Source organism: Salmo salar, chromosome ssa10, assembly GCF_905237065.1.
Source record: "Salmo salar chromosome ssa10, Ssal_v3.1, whole genome shotgun sequence".
In the NCBI taxonomy this organism is placed as follows: Eukaryota; Metazoa; Chordata; class Actinopteri; order Salmoniformes; family Salmonidae; genus Salmo; species Salmo salar.
In genome coordinates this window covers 89,055,013-89,075,342 of record NC_059451.1, presented here as the reverse complement: position 1 = coordinate 89,075,342, position 20,330 = coordinate 89,055,013, and the positions used below count along the sequence as shown (strand labels likewise).

General features: G+C 42.0%; 1 protein-coding gene across 6 annotated transcripts in view; it reads right to left on the bottom strand.

Annotated features, from left to right (window-relative positions):
• Window positions 1-20,330, bottom strand: part of LOC106560805 (myocyte-specific enhancer factor 2A) — a 94,948-nt gene that overhangs the window by 5,975 nt on the left and 68,643 nt on the right. For 3 of the 6 annotated variants that reach the window (XM_014124111.2, XM_014124110.2, XM_045688211.1), the window contains 4 exons: window positions 17,983-18,117; window positions 15,775-16,000; window positions 6,691-6,875; window positions 3,088-3,111 (listed from right to left, as the gene is read on the bottom strand). In XM_014124111.2, the coding sequence (XP_013979586.1) occupies window positions 3,088-3,111; window positions 6,691-6,875; window positions 15,775-16,000; window positions 17,983-18,117 (570 nt within the window). Of the gene's footprint in view, window positions 1-3,087; window positions 3,112-6,690; window positions 6,876-15,774; window positions 16,001-17,982; window positions 18,118-18,184; window positions 18,320-20,330 lie in introns of all 6 variants that reach the window. The other 3 variants (XM_014124112.2, XM_014124114.2, XM_014124113.2) reach the window with 3 other exon arrangements.

Genomic DNA, 20,330 nt, shown 5'->3' with positions numbered 1-20,330 from the left:
TCATCAGAAACAGGAATAAAGTTCTGAAATAGAATACCGTTTTACCATACACAATAGTGGGAATTTGTGCTGACATGCACTCGTTGTTGTATTCAGATTTCCTTACAAGCTAAGGCAAATGCTCTTCAGCACTCAAATTGTTTATAGACTGTGAATAAAGAAAATGGTTAATTCAATGACTACCAAAGATGTCTAAAAAAAAAAAACAGATGTCTTACTACTACTGCCAGAATGAGAGACAGGTCCTTAATTTTTTATAACATATAGCAGCTACTACATAACTCCTAAAAAACCGCAATCCTGGGTGCAGTGGCTGCATGCTGTCCCAAGCACACAGTCACACAACACAGTGCCTTCATGCAGCAGCAACAGGACCACACAAGCTCCCAGAATGCCAATCGTGGTAGGCACTCATTAGGACCACACACTCACTGGTCAAATGTTGGCTCATTTATCCATCTATGGATGATTTAGTCAAATCTTCTGAGAATATAGTATTCTGTTCATTATGTACCCTCTAATATAAACGTTTAATGCTACACTTGTTTGTTCTGATGTGAAAGTGAGACTATTTTGCTAGCAGCTAACAGAGGCAAAATGGCAGAGTTAGCATGAGCTGCAGGACTGTTTGTGATCTGGGTGGGAATAACATCAAGAGACACCTTTTACTGCATCAATCTAGGAAACACATACAGCATGTCATATCATATGATTACTCTGTGATCTGAGCAGCTCTGGTGTGGCAATTTGTAATATAGTGCAGTTGAGGGTTTCATTTGAGGCAATATTGCATCATGACAGTTTGATAACTTCCTTGGAAATATCTGCTGCTCCTACTCTCTCCAACCAGATGACATCGTTCAAAAACAAGCTTCTAAGAATTACATAATCCACAATGAAACAATTATACTGTTGAAGTCAGAAGTTTACATGCACCTTAGCCCAATACATTTAAACTCCAATTTTCACAATTCCTGATATTTAATCCTAGGTTTGGATGGTGTTCTTTGGCTTGCAAGCCTCCCCCTTTTTCCTCCAAACATAATGATGGTCATTATGGCCAAACAGTTCTATTTTTGTTTCATCAGACCAGAGGACGTTTCTCCAAAAAGTACGATCTTTGTCCCCATGTGCAGTTGCAAACCGTAGTCTAACTTTTTTCTGGTGGTTTTGAAGCAGTGGCTTCTTCCTTGCTGAGCAGCCTTTCAGGTTATGTCGATATAGGACTCGTTTTACTGTGGATATACCGTAATTTCTGGACTATTAAGCGCACCTGAATATAAGCCGCACCCACTGAATTACATTTTTTATTTTATTTTGAACATAAATAAGCCGCACATGTCTATAAGCCGCAGGTGCCTACCGGTACATTGAAACAAATTAACTTTACACAGGCTTTAACGAAACATGGCTTGTAACAAAAATAAATAGGCTTTAACGAAACATGGCTTGTAACAAAAATAAATAGGCTTTAACGAAACACGGCTTGTAACAAAAAATTAGCAGTAAGCTTTAGTTGTCTTTTTGCACTGAGTCAATTCCTCACGCTGCTGTTTCCAACGTCTTATCATCGACTCATTAATAAGACCAAGCTCCCGTGCAGCAGCTCTATTTCCTTTTCCAACAGCCAGATCAATCGCCTTCAACTTGAAAGCTGCATCATATGCATTTCTCCGTGTCTTTGCCATGACGAGGGTGACAAAATGACTACCGTAATCAGAATGATGGGAAGTTTGAGAGCGCTCGATTTAATCTAAACAGTAAACAAAAAAGTTGTTTGACCTTAACCCGTTCGGCAATTTCATTGGTCTAATGAAAGCTTCATGCCGCCAAAAAACTGAGCACGTCACAGAATGTGTTTTTTTGAAAAAAAAAATTGAAAGCGGGAAAAATCCATATATTAGCCGCGTCATTGTTTAAGCCGCGAGGTTCAAAGCCTGGGAAAAAAGTTGCGGCTTATAGTCCGGAATTTACGGTAGATACTTTTGTACGTGTTTCCTCCAGCATCTTCACAAGGTCCTTTGCTGTTGTTCTGGGATTGATTTGCACTTTTCACACCAAAGTACGTTCATCTCTAGGAGAGAGAGCGTGTCTCCTTCCTGAGCGGTATGACGGCTGCGTGGTCCCATGGTGTTTATACTTCCGTACAATTGTTTGTATAGATGAACATGGTACTTTCAGGCATTTGGAAATTGCTCCCAATGATGAACCAGACTTTTGGAGGTCTACAATCTTTTTCTGAGGTCTTGGCTGATGTCTTTTGATTTTCCCATGATGTCAAGCAAAGAGGCACCGAGTTTGAAGGTAGGCCTTGAAATACATCCACAGGTACACCTCCAATTGACTCAAATGATGTCAATTAGCCTATCAGAAGCTTCTAAAGCCATGACATCATTTTGGGCAATTTTCCATGCTGTTTAAAGGCACAGTCAACTTAGTGTATGTAAACTTCTGACCCACTGGAATTGGGATACAGTGAATTATAAGTGAAATAATCTGTCTGTAAACAATTGTTAGAAAAATTACTTGTGTCATGCACAAAGTAGATGTCCTAACCGACTTGCCAAAACTATAGTTTGTTAACAAGAAATTTGTGGAGTGGTTGAAAAGTGAGTTTTAATGACTCCAACCTAAGTGTATTTAAACTTTCGACTTCACCTGTATGTAACGATGTGTGTCCAAACTACTTTCTTGAAGTAACAAGACGCAGGAGTGATAATGATCTGTCTAATAGTTCTAGTGAATGTGTGCATCGTGTGCTCACTCACAAACAAACAGAAACATTCAAGCATTCCCTGAACAACACATGGGAGTGGCGGTGCTCAGCACATTAGACAGGTTCAGGCATCTTGCCAGGTTCATGACATGCAGTGAAACACTGACGCTGCTCTTCATTTCTCAATTTAGTCTTTATAAAAAGAAAATCCATTCAATCAAATAAATTCAATAAACTCAGTTCAAGGTATTCAAATCTACAGTTCAAGAACAGCCTTCACTCCTGAACATGTTATTACTTATCTATTTGCCTCGTTGTTGTTACGATGAAATTGAAAGTGTGTTCATTCAGCCATTTTTCTCAAAACTCACCAAATCTATTTCCTCCTCCTCCGACTGCTCTCAACAGAAGAGAAGAAGAGAGGCAGGGTTACAAGAGAAGGTCAGGATGGCTTCTACAGTCACCCTTTTGATGTTGAAAACCAAAGTCCTAATTGCCTGATTGTATTCCACGAGTAAAAGTCATCTAGACGTGCCTGCCCTCTAGACTTAAATATTCACTCTGTCCTCTGCTATTCAGGTTACCTTGCAAAACCTTCTTTGTCAAATGCAATGTCTTTGTCAAAGGCAGTACTGTACAATGCTTTGGATAAAAGTGCCTGCTAAATGACCATGTTATAACACTTTAGCTTGGGTTTGTGACCATTTCAGAGTAAGACCTATCATTTTGGACCCATAACTATTTGCTACTCAGAAGGTTACTGGTGTAAAACCAAAATGGGTCAACTTTAGAGTCAATTATTAAAGACACTCTAGCAAGAATGGTTTAAGTCAGCAAACACACTTAATGACTTGGACTCACATTGAATAAGTGCTTAACCTCTCATGCATCCATCTAATTACATCATCAATCCTGAGGCTATAGCTTGACTCATTTGGAAGGCTCTCCACTTACTTTAAATAAAACTGAGTTCAAGAAACTAAAACTGACTAGTTAGGTCAACTCAATGCAAACTGTAATGTCATCAAATATTTGTAGCTATCTATAAAGTAGAGTAGTCAATGATGTACAAGTCAATGTAATTCATTGATACCTGCATACTGTGCATTTTTGTTTCACCTAGGAGATTATAGGAGTCTCTGTATGTGAGGCCTACTGTTCTGCTAGACAAGAGGCTAACTAGAAGCCCCTCTTCCTTCTTCCCTGTGCTGAGGGACTGACTGTGCCCTGGCCAGGACTGTCTTAATAATACCCACACTCAATCAATAGCGGCAGGAAGACACGACAAGGGCGACAAGATATTATCTGGCTCACACTCTGGGCCCCTGATTAAGCCTTCATCCCCACTCTGTCACACTGAGATGTGATTAATTTAATACCATTATGGCCTAATGGCAGGCTGTCTGAAGACCTGCCAGCCCACAACGCTGCCTTAACCCATCTGGAACGCTGCGTTTACACTGACAGAGCAGAGCTGAGCAGGCCCTCCCTTTTGTCTCAATACTACTGACACATTCAGGACTTCTAGAATCTCTCTGTCTGAAACATTGTAATCCTGCTCAATAGTTCTAATAACGAACACTAAGGCTGCATTTAGACAGGCAGCCCAAATATGATCCTTATTTCACTAATTGGTCTTTTGACCAATCAGATCAGCTCTGAAAAAGATCTGATGTGAAAAGATCTGATGTGATTGGTCAAAAGACCAATTAGTGGAAAAAATATCAGAATTGGGCCGCCTGTCTAAACGCAGCCATAATTGGTTTGTCCTTGTGATGTGTGAATCTCTGTGTTGTGGAAGCTACTCTGAGAACATAGTTTACCAAGCTACCAATTACTTCACACTGAAAGAAGTTAAGCTACACTAATGCCACCCCTACGGAAAAAAAGTTTAACTAAAAATGTAGTGTGTAGTTCCAGTAGTTAGCTACACCGCTACATGTAAAAACAGTAATTAACTACTGAAAACACTACCTAGATTTGAATTTAGTTCAACTACCACCAAGCTACTGCAAATGTAGTTAAATGACTAGTTTAACTATATGTAGTTCACTACTCCCCAACATGGGAAGCTCTGAGGTTTGGTTTGGTTTGGGAGCCCTACCACTTCCAGATGTTGGCATGGTAACACACACATGTTGATCCGTTGCTCCAGACTGGTAGATGTATCAGGGGTACCCACGCCATGGTAACCCCAGGTATATTTACCATACCAGTGTCTAGGAGGAACACCCATTGCTGAGAGCTCCAGCAACATGTACTGTAGGTTGGAAAGAGTCAATGACTGGGTAATGTCTGAAAGCTTTTCTTCCCATTTAGATTTATGGCCATGGCAGTGTAGTGCAGCCTCATATGCTCAATGTGGTCAGAGCTCTCTGCACATTCATTATCAGAATTAGAGAGGGCCTCTAATTTCAATATTTATAATTGAGTAACTGTTAAGGCACCTGGGGCCTCATTTATAAACGTTGTGTATGCACAGAATATGCTCCAAAACACGCAAAAGTTGGCATTTAGAAGAACGTAACTTGACTTGAGAATGTGCTTATCATCCCGCAATCTTTAGACCATGCGTAGGACTACACAGTTTCTAGAGGTTGAAGTATTGCATTGCAAGAAGGCAAAACTACCCTATAGTAGCCTTGTGCAAATGGGGAATATACTGTATGATGACACTCTTATTCATAACAAAAATCCGAAGCGCAGTTTAACTTAATGGTAGAACAGACGGCTCACCTTTTCCATTGACGTTTGATGTCTGAATACTGTAATGTGAAATTTCTTGAGTAGACAGTATTTCATTTATATACATCATAACCATTGCAGCATACATTCCTCACTTTCTCTGGCCATGATGAGTTCATAATACCGAAGTAGCCGTACAACAAATGACTATGCGCATCTCTCATATAATTGGGCCTATTAGATAGGCTATTATAATTTCAATCGTTTTTACTCTATGCATCTGAAAGGGAGCGCAGTTTATAACTTACAGTAGAATTGAAGAGGTGAACAGACAGTTGAAATGTGTAGACTACCACTGTAAGTAGGCCTATTGTAGTTCACATTTCTTCCCGAATAGACAATGTTTCAGAATTCACGGGCAGCGCATATTTAGGTTCGGGAAAAAGTAAATGCAAAACAGTATTGAGTTCAAACGATCTGTTTATAGGTCCACAACAATTTTCAATTGTTTCAGAAATGGTCAGATACAGCAAATGTCACTGCAAAAGAAAACATTCTGCCAACACCTCCAAAAACATTTGATCACGTTGGCCATTGCTATTTCTTTTAGATACTCTCTTGGCCTAATTCCAATACTTCCAAAGTATGCAGCAAATAAGGGCGTTATTGTCACCATAACAGGTTAATAATGGTCATTTTTAGGCGGCGTTATAATGCTCTAACACACCTGCACAGTTTTACGATAGGTCTGATTTACCGTATAGCGGGAAGAGTGTATGTTTGGCGTGCGCCAAGTTTAGAAATCACAATATTTTTGTAAAATGTACGCAACGGTTATAAATGTGGCCCCTGGGCTTCAGAGGTACAGTATAGCCTAGCTAGCAGCTGTGCTGTTTGTGTTCTTGTCACCGTCCAGAGTCTAGCTCCTGTAGGTGATCAAATAAAAATGCAGCATGAGAACGAATGCCGCTCGCTGATTGCTGTTGATGTAATAAGTGAATCTAGGCTGCAAGTAAACCTGTCCCACCAGGAATGAAGCACGAGGTCCTCAGACAGCACTGATATCCTCAAGTGAGGAGGACCATTTCTCCTGCTCCAAAACATTTCCAACATTGCACACTATACCACAATAATACCATCACAATCCTGTGAGGGGAAATAAAACTCCCTCTGTTGCACACATGTGAGGGACAAAGAAGCCAAAATCGGTGCAGCCCCGAGGTAGATACACGCAGTGTTCTACCAGTCTGCTCAAGTGCAGTGAGGAGTGGGGACTGTAGGCTACTCACCAGTGGGGGCATCATGCCTTTGCTGGACGGGGGGATCAGCACTCTCAGGTCTGGCTTGCGGTTGCCCATTCCCATGTTCCCTCCAGGGGGCGGTGGAGACTTGGTGGGCATGACTTTCCCCAGGCTGTTCCCGCTGGTTGCGCCCAGGAGTCCCGGAGAGCCCCTAGGGTTGACAAAGCCGTTCCCTGCAGAGAGAGACAGAGACAGAAGCCGTCATGGGACTGTGAGACACTACAACAACAGTCATCTGCTAAATCTCCAACGCACCATTTCAAAGCTGCATAGCTTGCCACGGCACGCAACGTTAAGTGTTCCCAACCCTCTGGGAAGTTTTAATAGTCTCAGATAATTATCCTGCACATTTACCAAAATAAAACGTCCATTTCAGAATTTATGAGCCTTTCATTCTTGCTGTGAGTGACGATATCAAAGTCAACTCCTTGTATCCTGGGATGAGGAGCAATTCCCTTAACAAATGTACTGTGACTGCTGTTTAAGGTGGGAAAAGCAAGCCATTACAGTTGGGTAAAACTGTTTGCTAAGGATTGCTATGGTACTTTTTTGGTGTGACAATATGAGAATACTATGTCTTGCTACAGTATGCAAGACTATCTATGTACTCATTGTACTGTATTCGTAGTACTATATACGTATGTGTGGACTGTCATTTCTTCTCTACTCTAATGGTAGATTTACAGAACAATGAGTCATAAGGCTGGTTTACCCCCCACCCAGAGTCACTTCCTGTGGCAACTGTTCTAAAACAAAGTGAAAGCAGGCACAGGGCAATGACACCATCTCAGAGCTGATCAGGAGAAGGACCAGTACAGTCCATGTCGCACAATGCCTGGACTGGGGCTGAATTGAGCTACATATGGTATGAAATCAATGACATGCTATGCTATGAAATCAATGTGAGAGTATTTGCAAATGCACTAGCAGTTTATATCTCTTTTTGATGCATTATTCAGCTATAACCATTCTGATGAATCAGAACATTGAAAAAATGGATATCAGAATCTGGAAAATAATGAGAAACAGAGGGATGAAAGAATCAATGCTATCTAGTATTTCATCAACAGATCAGTGTCACACTTCAACAAGTAACTGAGCACTCCATTGTGTTGTATAGAGCCCAGTGAAACACAAGCAGGCTGCAGGATAAGCAGGACCTAGTGACATAATGGAACAATCACCTCTCTAGCTACAGATAAGAACCCCCACAATACACGGCCAAATAAACAGTTATGAGACATACAATGGTATGTCACAGCTGAATCAACAGCAAGCTACTATCGCTCCCAGCACTCGCTTTCATCTTATACTGCAGTAAAAACTAAGGTGCACGCATATAATTAGCTATGTAAATTCCCCAAACCCTACAAATAGGAGACACTGCTATTGCTTATAACAAAAAATCCTATATTTTAACATAAATATAGGTTCATTGGAGGACGAGTACCACATGGGTCAACAACAGTTGCAAAGAAGGTATCTTCACTATCAAAAATGTGATAAATCTGTCTAAATTATAATTCTTTGTTTCTGAGAAAGATGTATTATTTTCTGATAAGACACAACCCTGGTTGTGTATTTCCACACAGAGGTTTCTTCTCTTCTCGGCTCTACTCAGAAAAAGTTGTGGGGGTGGGTGGGCAAATCAAGCGAGGCAATATCTGGGCTGGTGTTCAGGAGGGGGAGGGTCCTGACTGTAAAAGGTGCAGCAACACAGCTCTGATAATGATCAGAGGCCCATGGTATCATCACAGGGAATCAGTTCAAAATGAAAATATGTTGTTTCACAAACGTGAATGTGTCGGCATTTCAGGCAGTAACTATGGCGTAACGGAGAAAAAACATGCTCCTTGAAGCTAGTTGTACATAGCCTACAGCCGGTTGTGCACAAAAGCAACATGCAGAATTGTAAAGTACATTTGTGCAGAGCATAATGCCTGAAATTGCTGATTAACAAAAGACTTAGATGTAATTGAAGCCAGTTCCCATTTAAAACAGTCACTAAAATGGGGCACCATTACAAGACAGAACAACTATTTTTACCTTACAGTACATTTTAAAACAAGACAATTATCACATGCAGCGATCACAGATCACACAAGCCTTTTGGCAGAAACATCTTTGCAGATTTGTTTTCTGTGTGTTATCTGAACCAGAATGGTTCTTCTGCCATCAAATCAACAGTGAATGAACCTAGAACATGTAGAATGTTTAGTTTCTGTGTTTGGGTAAATAAATATACTCTTTGTTGTAAATAATTAACACCGCCCACCGTGGAGCAGGATTACATAAGAGGCTGTATGTACCACTCAAACATTTAGTTTTCATCTGAACGTAAGACAAAATAAACTATGTTGACTAAATTGTGCTTTCACTAGAATGCATTGAAGAGCAAGTGATGCAGAACTGACCAGACCTGACTGTCATTAGGCAAACACCAGAGGAACTTGAGTCTCAGTGAGGGAAGAGAATATGCATACATGAATGAGAAAAGATTAATGGATGTGAATCAAGAGCCTCTAATAGATTAAGTGGAAAAGAGAGCAAATTCTAATAATAGCGTCCATTAATGAGCCTGGATAGAAACTCTTTAGCGGGTGCTCTGGTATTGTTTTGGCTCAGGAAGCAGAGAGCAGGGCCACAGTTTGTGAGACTGCAGTGCAGTCACTCACTCACTAGTTAGCTGTTCCAAGAAATCCATATTCCACTTGGAGGGCCCCTTAGTATAAAAACAAATACAGTTTAGAATGCTTTCTTAATGGAAAAAACACACACTGGAAGTGGTAATCCACTGGGAACAACGGCTTCCACGGTTCTCAAGAAATAGAGGAATAATATGTTCAGATAGACTCTCTTTGACACACAAACAGCCCTTGCAATCGCTCTTTAAGAGCCTGTAACTCTCCAGTATTAATGAAGGAATCTGCACAGCTTGCAGGCATATTGCATAAGAGAGAGAAGAGTCACATCCCCTAACATTCTGACAAGCTCTCATTCTTAATGCTCAACAGAGTGAGAGAGAGCATGGAAAGAGTGAAACTGTGTGCAAAGCATCTCTAATGCATTGAGGAGTGTGACTGTATCACACAAAGAATTCCACATTGGATTGCTAATTAGGTGTAAAAAATGATATCACAGAGTTGCTTTAATTACATCCATATCATTTATGTTTGAGCAAAGCATAAGAAGTTCATAGCCTTCTCGTGAGCCAAGGTTTAGGTATTTGAACGAGAGCCAAAACAGATGGCTCATTTTAGACAGAACAATTGAAAAATAATTGCTATCAAAAACTGCTCTCTGAAAATACAGAATTAAAATACAGCTACAACAATTTGCCTGCAAAAGCAGAATACTGTATGTTGTGAGTGAATATTCTGACCCTCACTAGGCTTATGTCATGATCACTTAGACCCAGACTACCATGTGGAGCCCACTGCTCTCCACTCTCCTTATTTATCATGATTCATGTCTGCAGAGCACTGGGACTGAGCCACTGTGAGACCTCTCCACACTTAGAAAAAAGGGTTCCAAAAGGGTTATTCGGCTATCCCCATAGGAGAACCCTTATAACCCTCTGTAGAAAGGGCTCTACATGGAACCAAAAAGGGTTCTGACTGGAACCAAAAAGGGTGCTACTTGGAAGGAAATGGGTCTTTCTACCTGGAACCAACAAGGTTCTTCAAAGGGTTCTCCAATGGTTCTCCACATCCAAATAACTCTTTTAGGTGCCTTTTTTTCCTAAGACTGCAGGAAGAATGGTGGAGCCCTTCCCCCTTATTTAATCTTAAACACTGGCTTTTATGCAACTCGTGCTAAATTAACATCACCCCTCTGCAGAGCCTCATTTACCCGAGGTGCCTGTAATGTTCTAGGAGTGAAATGACTGTATGAAATTCTCATTTCTGCTCAACGTAAGATGTGGTGTATTAACAGAAACACACTTTCATGTGTTAGTTTGTCAGCTGCCAAATCCTGTTATGATCTCAGATTGAAACCAGACTCATGTTCATTCTTAATGAACACATATAGTCAACTCATATCACATGTGGTAAAGACCTCCTTCACACTGCTGCAGAAAGGAAACTATGAAAACGGCTCCAAAAAGCTTTCAAGCTACAGTTCATATGCTTCCACAATGTGGAAGAGAGAAAAACTAAGCTGCAATGACATGCCATGTCATGTCCATGGACAAAATGATTCATTTGCACTTTGCCGGTATACATCAATATGAAGAAAGAGTTTTCTTTCTGAGGACAAGTGCTGGCATATCAGATGAGATTAGGGTTTGGATCAGTGCCGCCATTCCCTAGGCTTAATCAGTGATCCGGAGCATTTCCCAGGACACTCTCCGTGCTTGTAAGCCCCTCTTAGTGGTGATATCAAGCCACACCACCGGAGGAGAAAAGAGAGCGAGCAACAAGACAGAACTGGTGCAAAAGGCCTCTCCTCTCCCAATAGCTGCTGCTTGTGAAAAATCAGAGCTATGTAAGGAATGGCCATCTGACAGCAGCACTGGAGAGAGAGAGGTTTCTCTTCCAAGCAGTCTGTGTCTGCTGTTCTACCCAGTTTGGTACAAACAACAGCTGCAGTCTCCTGCCAGTGTGCCAACGGCTGACACCCCTCCCTTGGCATGGGGGCGGCACAGCACCCCACAACGTTACCGCTTACCCAGCACAGGGACAGGGCTCCGAGCACTGCCAAAGACCAAATACAGACAGACCAAGTATTTCACCCAGCCCAGACTGAGAGCATCGAATCACCTCACCAACCACAGACTCAAACTTATACCCAGCATATCTAGGCTCACGAAGCAGGACATAATTAAATGTATAATCTATAGCTTTAAATATAGCTTCTGTTGATTGGATAATGTATTTTCACTACTATCATAATACTGTATCATATGAGACACGGTGGCCTGTCTGGTAGGCAGAGGGTTAACGTCCACCTGCCTCTGCCTCTCACACAGCACATAGCAGCCATGACAGGCTGTCCGGTCATTGTGTACAGAGGACTTAGAGGGATGTCATGGCCGGAATACCTCCAGGGTTCTGCTGGCCTAGGCATCTTGCAGGCTCTCTCCAGCCTTATAAGTACTGGGAAAAACAGATGCACCTGTCAATAGAGGGAAGGAAACTAGAGGAGGGAGGGTGGGATGGAGGTGTCAGTCTTAAAGGAAACACTGTGTTTATTTACCTTCCAAAGAGAATCTGCCGCCTGAACCCTACCTTTTAATATGTTAACCCTTTCAGGCAACAAACAAGTTCACAATGAAAGGATAGCCCTAAGAAAATATATAGTGACTGTTTTCATCCCTAAACCCCAAACAAAACTTGTACCACAAACATGTTTGGAGCGACACAAAGTGAGCAGCCGATTGAGAACAAGAGGCAGTCTTGATCTGTTACTATCCAGGAGGAACAGATGGACGTGTGACCTTCCTGGTGTCCTTGGTGGTTTGATTGTGTGTCACCATAGCGGTTGGCCAGACATTAGCAGCTGCTGCCATTTTCCTCTGTTACTGTACTCAACCATCTACGCCTCTTCTTTGGAACACATTGGCAAAAAAGATCTGTCCCTTTGGACTGACTCTTGGAGCTTTGGATGTAATCACTTCACCAACCTGTCTAGCTGCAGTCTGAATAATATAGTGAACATACAGCATCTCTGTCAGGGTACTGAGGACAGAACAGAACATGCTGACAGTCAGCTTGGGTGTCTTGCTATACAGTAAGGACAGTGTACCATCACTCTAACATGGATATGAAGACCATGTTAACTAACTGCCTTCAATGTTCCCAATACTCACAGACAGACAACAAATACAGTCCCCTCGCATGCAATAAATGACCAAGAATCTGACAAAAGCTGTCGATGACCATGTCGCAGGCACATGTACATGTATACAGACAGTGAGGTGAGGGCCTATTGGGCGGAGCCACAGACAGTGAGGTGAGGGCCAATTGGGCAGAGCCACAGACAGTGAGGTGAGGGCCTATTGGGCAGAGCTACAGACAGTGAGGTGAGGGCCTATTGGGCAGAGCCACAGACAGTGAGGTGAGGGCCTATTGGGCAGAGTCACAGAGACCTAATGAGTTCCTCCTGAAGGACCTACTGTAGCCGCTGGGCTGGGGCTCACGCCACACTGGCACTGCCAGGTCTGTCCTACCCTGCATGCCACCTAATGAGATGCACAAAATGATATTATTAACCATCTGCATCCTTCAGCTGGGAGCCAGGGATCAGGGAAGAGCTGCACTCAATCCCTCCAAAGAGGCTGGGGTCATTCTCTCAGTTATCCACTGCCATAGAGCATAATATGAGGTGTCTGGAAATGTTTAGGATTTAATAGTGGAATACATGGAAACAACATCTAACAACATACAACTTCCATCACTTCTACCACTACTGGGAGCTATCAGTGAGAGGGAATGCATTCTCTCTGGTTCTATGGCGAGTGGGCCATTGGCCCTGTCCTTACTTTGTGCAGTCATCCAAGTCAAAGTTGTCAGGGATTGGCCCTAAGTCAAAGTGTTTTCTTTAAGGCAACAATACCAGAATTCCATAGTTTGTAAAGGGACATGTTCAGGTCCACACTTTAGTACTCTGACCACAACGCCACCAGCCAGTAGCCTTGCTTTTGTATACATATTAAGGTAATAACCTAGTACAAGGAACTGAACAACAAAATATTATTTACCTGTGAATCTACCCACTGAATAGGTATACAGCAGTACTGTACAGTGAGGGAAAAAAGTATTTGATCCCCTGCTGATTTTGTACGTTTGCCCACTGACAAATAAATGATCAGTCTATAATTTTAATGGTAGGTTTATTTGAACAGTGAGAGACAGAATAACAACAACAAAAATCCAGAAAAACGCATGTCAAAAATGTTATAAATTGATTTGCATTTTAATGAGGGAATTAAGTATTTGACCCCCTCTCAATCAGATAGATTTCTGGCTCCCAGGTGTCTTTTATACAGGTAACAAGCTGAGATTAGGAGCACACACTTAAAGGGAGTGCTCCTAATCTCAGCTTGTTACCTGTATAAAAGACACCTGTCCACAGAAGCAATCAATCAATCAGATTCCAAACTCTCCACCATGGCCAAGACCAAAGAGCTCTCCAAGCATGTCAGGGATAAGATTGTAGACCTACACAAGGCTGGAATGGGCTATAAGACCATCGCCAAGCAGCTTGGTGAGAAGGTGACAACAGTTGGTGCGATTATTCGCAAATGGAAGAAACAAAAGAACTGTCAATCTCCCTCGGCCTGGGGCTCCATGCAAGATCTCACCTCGTGGAGTTGCAATGATCATGAAAACGGTGAGGAATCAGCCCAGAACTACACGGGAGAATCTTGTCAATGATCTCAAGGCAGCTTGGACCATAGTCACCAAGAAAACAATTGGTAACACACTACGCCGTGAAGGACTGAAATCCTGCAGCGCCCGCAAGGTCCCCCTGCTCAAGAAAGCACATATACATGCCCGTCTGAAGTTTGCCAATGAACATCTGAATGATTCAGAGGACAACTGGGTGAAAGTGTTGTGGTCAGATGAGACCAAAATGGAGTTATTTGGCATCAACTCAACTCGCCGTGTTTGGAGGAGGAGGAATGCTGCCTATGACCCCAAGAAAACTATCCCCACCGTCAAACATGGAGGTGGAAACATTATGCTTTGGCGGTGTTTTTCTGCCAACTTCACCGCATCAAAGGGACGATGGACGGGGCCATGTACCGTCAAATCTTGGGTGAGAACCTCCTTCCCTCAGCCAGGGCATTGAAAATGGGTCGTGGATGGAAAATGGGTCGTGGATGGGTATTCCAGCATGACAATGACCCAAAACACACGGCCAAGGCAACAAAGGAGTGGCTCAAGAAGAAGCACATTAAGGTCCTGGAGTGGCCTAGCAAGTCTCCAGTCACCTTAATCCCATAGACAATCTGTGAAGGGAGCTGAAGGTTCAAGTTGCCAAATGTCAGCCTCGAAACCTTAATGACTTGGAGAAGATCTGCAAAGAGGAGTGGGACAAAATCCCTCCTGAGATGTGTGCAAACCTGGTGGCCAACTACAAGAAACATCTGACCTCTGTGATTGCCAACAAGGGTTTTGCCACCAAGTACTAAGTTATGTTTTGCAGAGGGGTCAAATACTTATTTCCCTCATTAAAATGCAAATCATTTTATAACATTTTTGACATGCGTTTTTCTGGATTTTTTTGTTGTTATTCTGTCTCTCACTGTTCAAATAAACCTACCATTAAAATTATAGACTGATCATTTCTTTGTCAGTGGGCAAACGTACAAAATCAGCAGGGGATCAAATACTTTTTTACCTCACTGTATGTGTTTGGGTACAGTAGGTACTTTACAGGCACAGTGCACATGAATTCAGCTGTAAACTGTTTGAATGAGATGGCAGTAAGGCTAAAGACTGCCCTGCTGTTTCAGTGGCTCCCCAGAGAATAGAGAAATTGTATTTTACCCAGCTAGGTGGTCGTGCTGCAATTGTGGTTACCACTTTTCATGTGACTGAAATGAATACAAAAGCCATACATTACTTATTTCCAATGCAGATGGACTGCAAGCATAGTGCTATTTTTACCATACAGAACTCTGCATCCTGCTAAGGCATGGACTGGCTGAATGCACAGACCACTCCGCACAACACAGAGGATGTAGCTATAGTGTCAAAACATTACTAGTTCATCCCACTTCCTGTGAGCAATACAAGTCTTAAAAAGGTGTCAAACATGAGTCATAATGCAGCCATTACTATTAACAAGAGCGGTAAACAAGTGGTAACATGAGCTCATTGACACCACTGGACATTTGCTTGAGTCATGAAAGATCCCTTCAATTAAGTGGGACTTTTTTCCATAACAAACTAGATGCAAATAGGCCCAATGCAAACATATACATATAGGGCAAATATGGAGAAAGTTATATCTGGAAGAGCAAGAGGGAAACTGGTGGATAAAGATCTGAATCTTTACCACCATGGATGTAGAGTCAGTTGTAGTGAGAGAAAAAAAACGGTGAAATGTAACAGTACTGACCTGCATTGCCTTGACTAGGTGGCCTCTGCTGGCCCCCACTGGAGCCCACATTCCTGTGTAAGGAGGCCTGATTGGGAGAGAGCATCCCACTGTCGCTCAGAGAGGCTGTGGCCTGGGCCAGGGCCTGGCTGCTCATGGAGCCTCCTGGGTTGTAGGACATGGTGTTCTGGTTGGAGACTGGCACTGCCACATGCATGGAGAAGTTCTGCTGGGGCAGCGCTGTGGGCTACAGGAGGGAAACACACAGACATGGGGAGAATCAAAGACCTGGCACTGGGCTGAGGGTCATAGGGGGGAGGAGATGGCAGAGATGGCATCTGTGATGGTGCCACATCAATCATATTGGTATGGTTAACAGAGAAGTCCTATTAACTGATGGCAAACAAACTGCAGCTGGCAAGATGTTCATGTTCCTAATCCAGGTTGCTTATAAAAGTGTATCTTACACTCTTACACATTGACTTCTATTAACATTGCATTTAGTCTGAATGGCCAAGAAATGACCACAAATAAATATACCCTTGTAATGGGATTAAACAATAACTGTCTTGAATAATATGCTTTAAAGTGGAATTTGAAAAATTGCTGTACGACATATGATGCTGTCATAAGCTTGTATAATATATTCATAAATAATAATGCAAAAAATGTATAAATGAACACTATGTTATTGTAAATGCACAAAACAATAATTTTGCTATATAAAATCATTACACATCACTGAAAACATATTCAGAAACATGCCCGTTAGCAGTGCTGTGTACCAGGTGTTCAGTCTTGCATTGTAATAGTCAGCACTGCAAAACAATGTTTTCTCTTTTAATCAGGATAGTGTAATTGTGTAATTTCCAACAATATGAAAGCATTTTGGATAAAAACGTATAGTAAGAATGATGGGTTATAATCACTTGACGTTAATATTACTCAACTCCATGTCTGTGCAGTGCTAACTATCCACAGTGTGTGAGAGTGACTGTTGACAGTGAGACCACTCCATTCAGCATAGTCCAGTGAGGCAGTCAGTTAGTGATATTATTAGTGTGTTAATTGCAAACAGTGGTGCCCTCCATGTCAGAATTAGAGAAAACAACAGTTGAAGCACTATACTTTATGCAGGATTCTATGATTGCCACCCGCAATAAGATCACTCTTGTCTCAAGGTAAAGCTCTGTGTAATGGTAGTGGCGTGATGAAGGACTGGAAAATACACAGTGATAGTCCACTGATGCTGTACTGGACTGTACACTTTAAAAAAAATCTCTCCTTTGCTCAATGTATGGTCTCTCCTAGTTCCCCATATCCTAGTGGGGCGTCCTCCATTCACTTCGGAAAATCATACACTTAGAAAAAAAGATGCCATCTAGAACCTAAAATGGTTATTCAACTGTCCCCCATAGGAGAACCCTTTGAAGAACCCTTTTTGGTTCTAGGTAGAACCCTTTTGGGTTCCATGAAGAACCCTTTCCACAGAGTGTTCTACGTGGAGCCCAAAAGGGTTCTTCAAAGGGTTCTCCTTTGGGGACAGCCAAAGAACATTTTAGGTTCTAGATAACACCTTTTTTTCTAAGAGTGTATGATTTGCCCAGGTGAATGGAGGATGCCCCACTAGGAGATGGGGAACCAGGAAAGACCATAAAATGAGCAAAGGGGAGATAAACATTTTTTTATTTCCCCAGTCACATGATCTGGCCACTGTGGGACTAAAAGAGATTCAATTTTCACATCTGCTTGGGGGTGAAAATTGGGTTTTGGGAAAAAAACATCAATCACCAAAGCTAGAGAACCAGTCAATATTTAAGCCAGAATGGGAATCATTTTTTTTTTCCAGGGGGAAATATACATTGATAATAAAGAAGCTTCTCCTCTGGAATAAAAAAAAGCACTTTCCTTTTCATATAGTTTTCAAATGTTTCAAATAATGTGAAGACGTGATAATTCCAAAAGATCTTTGAAAAGGTTGAACCTATCAACAACAATGTGATCTTATCAGGCTGTGCCAAAATATAAGTTGGAGTACAAACAAACAAAATAAACAATTACACTTCCAATGAACGGAAAAAAGGTTATGCTTGAATAGTCCATGTTTACTTATAGTAGTTGACAGAGGTTGCAGGGTGGGATAATAAACAAATAAAAACAAATAAAAACCAAAAGATCTAAATCCTTTGTGCCACAAAGCCAAGCAGCAAAAACATTGCATTTACTTACGATTTTATGATTTCTCATCATATTATCAAACTCCTCATTAATTTTTTTATATTTTTCTTCTGTGTGAGGGGTGAGGACATATGAGGCATCGGGGTCCGGGCTATCACAGCCTCTGTGTTCTTTCTTGTTTAGCGCCTGTAGTGGACATCAACATAAAAACAGGAATCAACAAAAAATGGCAAGAGATGGAGGAAGTACTTACACCACAGCGCTTGTACATTAAATCACTCTCTTCGCTTAGTTTGCCGAAACGGTCGTCCATGAGGGGGCTGTGCCCAAAACAGTCATCTGGATCAGGACTGGCACACAGGTCATTATGGCCTTTGTTTCTTAATTTCTGAAATAAAATTGCACAATTCACACACAATGTATACTGCAGGAAACTCAGTCTACTACCACATGACTCTCTGTCTAGCTAGGTTATAATACATCCCCTACAAACCTATTCCCAGAACAAAACATGAACATTGTCAAAGATATAAACACATAAACATCATTCATGTCAAGACGCAAATTAATTGAATAATTGAATTATTCATAATGCAACCATTATAATAAACCTGCCCTAGCATGTACATTTATAAATAATAAAACAGGCCTGTCAGTGTGCTGGTGTGAGCTGGGAACGATACAAGTACTGTACTCCTATGCAATGGTTGACAATGACAGAGAAATTGAAATATCACTCCTTATCCTTTCATCATTTAGAGACCTTCAGCACAGGAGAAACTAAATATTTATCTGTCTCTGTCTCTGACCCTTTCTCTGCCCTCTCTCGTTGTCTCTCTCGCCCCTCCCTTTCTCTCTCCTCTATCTCCCTCCCTCTCTATCTCCCTCCCTCTCTATCTTCCCCCTCTCTCTCGCTGCATGTGTGTGTTTCAATACATATTTCATTATCTTTCAGTTATCATAAGCCACCCAGCTGGAAGACACCCCGGCATAAGAGGATCCCACAGAGCAGCAGTTCAAACCGTTGCAGACTTTAATTCTGCATGGTTGCCACTCGCAGGATCTTATCAATGTTAAGTAATGTAGCAAATAAAATAGTTTATTATATGTGGTCAAAGACGCTTATTAGAGCATGAAATGGAGCGATTATTGTAAGAGGAACGAGCACACAGTGTGGTGTGTTGTGATATAGAAGTCCAATGAGATTTGTTTTACATCTTAAAAGAATCCCACACTATAAACCAAAGGAAATCAAACCAGTGTTGTGTTTGTGGTAACTTTCTATCAGAGGAGTGGTTCTCTTGGCTTCGTTAAGAGTCTGAATGACGGTGCTTACATGAGCTGATGACAGCATGTGATATCAAGCCAGACAGAGCAAATCAAGCTTTATTTATATGTGTGTTGTTCAGGTTCCCCTAGCAGGCTGGTGCAGGTCCAGAGCTGTGACCTCCCCTGTCTCTGGGCTGCCTCTGAGCCAGATGTCTACAGCAAGGCCACTGACTCCTCTGGATGGAGAGGTCACAGTGTGAGGGAGTGTAGTTGGGCCCAAAGACACTAATGAGCCCTTAGTCTCTGCCTCCGTCTCCATCACCCTGGAGGTGCTGGAGGTAACGCACAGGCTGATGTGTGTGTGTGTGTGTGTGTGTGTGTGTGTGTGTGTGTGTGTGTGTGTGTGTGTGTGTGTGTGTGTGTGTGTGTGTGTGTGTGTGTGTGTTCACGGTCGTTGCAGCGGCAGCAGCTGGCGTCTGCTGACAGCTCTCTGACAGTACAGTGGTGTCTCGGCTGATCTCTATCTAACAACGTGTCTTACCCAACCCTGTTTACAGTAGCTACCAACACGCTGATGAGCTCTGTATGACACATTACTGTTGGATTTCCTAGGCTTGAAATGTTGTGAAACATAACTTGGTTACAATGTACCTGTCTACCAAGGCTCAGTTGATCCCGGCAAATTGACCAGTACTGAATCAAACGACCCTCTACTCTAGTTTAGGCACATGATGAAATGGTGTATAAGATAAAAGCTTAAGCAGGAGAACTCTGAAAAGTACCTAAATCTCATCAGTCATATCTGTCTGACAGTGCTGCTGAGGAGAGAGAGAAAGTCTCATGAGTAATGAATGATCAAAGCCTGCCCTAGCCTTTTGGGGGCCCTGGGCAATTTTTTTAGTGGTCCCCGTTTTGAATGGCGAATAGGAAAAAAATATGTTTCAGAGTTAATTTCCTGCAATTCTACACATTTTGCCATGACTTATGCCATGTTAATATGATATCTGAGTGAGATTGACTAACAAAATCATTGGGGGCCCCCTGTAGGTCAGGGCCCTTGGGCAAGTGTCCTTCGTGCCCGATCAATTATTTCACCATGATTACTACAAGTTTAGATAGCTGGCTAGACT